Genomic DNA, 5,472 nt, shown 5'->3' on the forward strand with positions numbered 1-5,472 from the left:
TACCATACCATAGTATGCTATACCATACCATACTATACCATACTATACCATATCATACTATACCATACTATACTATACCATACCATACTATATCATACTATACCATACTATACCATACCATACTATACCATACCATACTATACTATACCATACCATAGTATACCATACCATACTATACCATACCATACTATACTATACCATACCATACTATACCATACCATACTATACCATACCATAGTATACCATACAATACTATACCATACCATACCATACCATACCATACAATACTATACTATACCATACTATACCATACCATACTATACCATACCATACTATACCATACCATACTATACCATACCATACCATACCATAGTATGCTTTACCATACCATACTATACCATACCATACTATACTATACCATACATACCATACCATACTATACCATACCATAGTATACTATACCATACCATACCATACTATACTATACCATACTATACCATACTATACCATACAATACTATACCATACTATACCATACCATAGTATGCTATACCATACCATACTATACCATACCATACCATACTATACCATACCATACCATACTATACCATACTATACCATACCATAGTATGCTATACCATACCATACTATACCATACTATACCATACCATACTATACTATACCATACCATACTATACCATACCATACTATACCATACCATACTATACTATACCATACTATACCATACCATACTATACTATACCATACAATACTATACCATACTATACCATACCATACTATACCATACAATACTATACCATACCATACTATACTATACCATACTATACCATACCATAGTATACCATAGTATGCTATACCATACCATACTATACCATACTATACTATACTATACCATACTATACCATACCATACTATACCATACCATAGTATGCTATACCATACCATACCATACCATTCTATACTATACCATACCATACTATACTACACCATACCATACTATACCATACCATAGTATGCTATGGTATAGTATGCTATGGTATACCATACCATACTATACCATACCATAGTATGCTATACCATACCATACTATACCATACTATACCATATCATACTATACCATACTATACTATACCATACCATACTATATCATACTATACCATACCATAGTATACCATACCGTACCATACTATACCATACTATACTATACCATACCATACTATACTATACCATAGTATACCATACCATAGTATGCTATACCATACCATACTATATCATACCATACCATACCATAGTATACCATACCATAGTATGCTATACCATACTATAAGATACCATACTATACCATACTATACCATACCATACCATACTATACCATACCATAGTATACCATACCATAGTATGCTATACCATACCATACCATACTATACCATACCATACTATACCATACCATAGTATAATATACCATACCATACCATACTATACCATACTATACCTTACCATAGTATACCATACCATAGTATGCTATACCATACCATACTATACCATACTATACTGTACTATACCATACTATATTATACCATACCATACTATACCATACCATACTATACCATACCATACAATACCATACTATACTGTACTATACCATACTATATTATACCATACTATATTATACCATACTATACCATACTATACCATACCATACTATACCATACTATACCATACTATACCATACCATACAATACCATACCATACCATACAATACAATACCATACCATACCATACTATACCATACCATAGTATGCTATACCATACCATACCATACTATACCATTCTATACTATACCATACCATACTATACCATACCATACCATACTATACCATACCATAGTATGCTACACCATACCATACTATACCATACTATACCATACCATACTATACCATACCATACTATACTATACCATACCATACTATACCATAGTATACTATACCATACCATACCATACTATACTATACCATACTATACCATACAATACTATACCATACTATACCATACCATAGTATGCTATACCATACCATACTATACCATACCATACTATACTATACCATACTATACCATACCATAGTATGCTATACCATACCATACTATACCATACTATACCATACCATACTATACTATACCATACTATACCATACCATACTATACCATACCATACCATACTATACCATACAATACTATACTATACCATACTATACCATACCATACTATACTATACCATACTATACTATACCATACTATACCATACCATACTATACCATACAATACTATACCATACCATACTATACCATACTATACCATACCATAGTATACCATACCATAGTATGCTATACTATACCATGCTATACCATACTATACTATACCATACCATACTATACCATACCATACTATACCATACCATAGTATGCTATACCATACCATACTATACCATTCTATACTATACCATACCATACTATACTACACCATACCATACTATACCATACCATAGTATGCTATACCATACCATACCATACTATACCATACTATACCATATCATACTATACCATACTATACTATACCATACTATATCATACTATACCATACCATAGTATACCATACCATAGTATGCTATACCATACTATACCATACTATACCATACTATACCATACCATAGTATGCTATACCATACCATACTATACCATACTATACTATAACATACCATACTATACCATACCATACTATACCATACCATAGTATGCTATACCATACCATACCATACCATACTATACCTTACCATAGTATACCATACCATAGTATGCTATACCATACCATACCATACTATATTATACCATACTATACATACCATACTATACCATACTATACCATACCATACTATACTGTACTATACCATACTATATTATACCATACTATACTATACCATACTATACCATACTATACCATACCATACAATACCATACTATACCATACCATAACATACCATACCATACTATACCATACTATACCATACTATACTGTACTATACCATACTATATTATACCATACTATACATACCATACTATACCATACTATACCATACCATACTATACCATACTATACCATACCATACCATAACATACCATACCATACTATACCATACCATAGTATACCATACCATACTATGCTATACCATACTATACTATACCATACTATACCATACCATACTATACTATACATACCATACTATACCATACCATACTATAACATACCATACCATACTATACCATACTATACATACCATACAATACCATACCATACCATACTATACCATACCATGACATACCATACTATACCATACCATAGTATACCATACTATGCTATACCATACTATACATACCATACTATACCATACTATACCATACCATACTATACCATACCATAGTATACTATACCATACTATACTATACATACCATACTATACCATACCATACTATACCATACTATACCATGCTATCTATTAGTTACGGTTTATTATTTCTTATATATACAGTTTGTCTTTGCATTATTTGTAAGAGTGTCAGTGTGTGTGTCAGTATGTGTGTGTGTGTCAGAGTGTGTGTCAGTATGTGTGTCTGTGAGTGTGTCAGAGTGTGTGTGTGTCAGTACGTGTGTGTGTGTGAGTGTGTCAGAGTGTGAGTGTGTGTGTGCGAGTCAAGACTGCATGCCAATCTAGCACCCGCACTCTCTGCTTATTCGACCAGTATGTGCTTTGAAGTTGTGCTGCTGAAAATTCGGGGACATCCGTGGAAAAGATGGTGCTGAATGGCAGCATATTCTACTCCAATATTTGTGCATATGTGTCTGCATTAATGGTGCCCTCACAAATGTGCAAGTTACCCATGCCATGGGCACTGACACACCCCTGGTTCATACAAACACTGGCTTTTGGACCTGATGCTGATAACAGCTCGGATGATTCTTTTCCTCTTTGTTTTTCAAAAACTATTTGAAATGTGGACTCATGGGACCAAAACACACAGTTCCACTGTTCTACTTTCCATCTCAGTTGAGAGTGAGTCCAGAGAAGTCGGCAGCACTTCTGGACAGTGATGATGTACGGCTTCTCCTTTACACAGTAAAGTCTTAACTTGCATCTGTGGATGCAGCGGCGAGTGGCGTTCACTAACAAAGGTTCACTAAAGTAATCATCTGATTTGAAATGACTGAACATAAATAAAAAACAGTGTAAAACATCATATAATGTGTAGTTGTGGCACTTTTAATATAACAAAGGGTGAATATAATTTACAAATCACTCATTTTTGTTTTTATTTTTCATACTGTCACAACTTTTTCAGAATTGGGTTCAGTTGTGTTGTTGCGCCCGTCTGTTTCTTCACTTCTGTTCTTTGTGTTTTGCAGGAATGACGTGTCAAGCGCGCAGCTCGTACGTGGCTAGCGAGATCAAGTGGGGTTACCGCTTCACGCCCGTCCTGACCCTGGAGGACGGTTTTTACGAGGTCGACTACAACAGCTTCCACGATATCTACGAAACCAACACGCCCAGCTGCAGCGCGCGAGAGCTGGCAGAAATGATGGCGCGTGCCCGCCTGCCACTCACCTGGTCGGTGGCGAGTAAACTGAGTCAACAGGGTCTGTTGGACTCACGCGATGAACCGCCGGAGAACAGCAGAGACGCCGACGAGCTGACGGAGAGAAACGGAGATATCTCCAACATAGAGAATGAGTCGAAAGTGTAGAATGAGAATCTCTCGCCTCTCCTCCGCACTGCCGGACATTTGACTGAGGTCAAAGGTCAGCTCAGGAAAGCACCCCAGAGTCGGTCGCCCCCCGGACACGGACCCCCCTCGGGCGAACTGCATGGTTTCTGAAACAATTTTTTTCTTAAAGATTAGAAACAGTATTTTCTGATTTGTAATTCAAAGATTCAAACCTATATATGAATATACAGTATATATATATATATATATATAGATCTATTCTAGGGCATTTGTATTTTTTGTACATATATATTCAATATTAGTTCAGTTGGAGAAGTGTGAATATTTGAGGATGTTTGATACGATTCGTCTGGATATTCTGGAACTGTTCGGGTTTACACTCATATTTATTCACGCATGGACAAAAACCCTGTGATTGATTTCTCTGATGTATAGAATGAAATACTGTCGGCCATATTACAGACACACAGGAGCTCTTTATACTGGATGCACACCTGGACTATATGAGCGGCCCGCTGAGGACAATGTGGATTTGAGAATATTTCGGTCTGATGTGTGTGTGTGTGTGTGTGTGTGTGTGAGAGAGAGAGAGTGTGTGTGAGTGTGTATGTATATGTGTGTGAGGTGTGTGTATATGTGTGTGTGTGTGAGGTGTGTGTGTGTGAGAGTGTGTGTGTGTG

At 35.9% G+C, this 5,472-nt stretch overlaps 1 protein-coding gene across 2 annotated transcripts in view; it reads left to right on the forward strand.

Annotated features, from left to right (window-relative positions):
- The window catches only part of LOC127635594 (G protein-activated inward rectifier potassium channel 2-like), a 31,317-nt gene extending 26,405 nt beyond the window's left edge, over positions 1–4,912 (forward strand). For both annotated transcript variants that reach the window (XM_052115732.1, XM_052115733.1), the window contains exon 3: positions 4,473–4,912. In XM_052115732.1, coding sequence (XP_051971692.1) covers positions 4,473–4,810 — 338 coding nt within the window. In that variant the 3' untranslated portion in view covers positions 4,811–4,912. The remainder of the gene's footprint in view (positions 1–4,472) is intronic.
- The last annotated feature ends 560 nt before the right edge of the window (positions 4,913–5,472 follow it).

Source organism: Xyrauchen texanus, chromosome 43, assembly GCF_025860055.1.
Source record: "Xyrauchen texanus isolate HMW12.3.18 chromosome 43, RBS_HiC_50CHRs, whole genome shotgun sequence".
NCBI lineage: Eukaryota > Metazoa > Chordata > Actinopteri > Cypriniformes > Catostomidae > Xyrauchen > Xyrauchen texanus.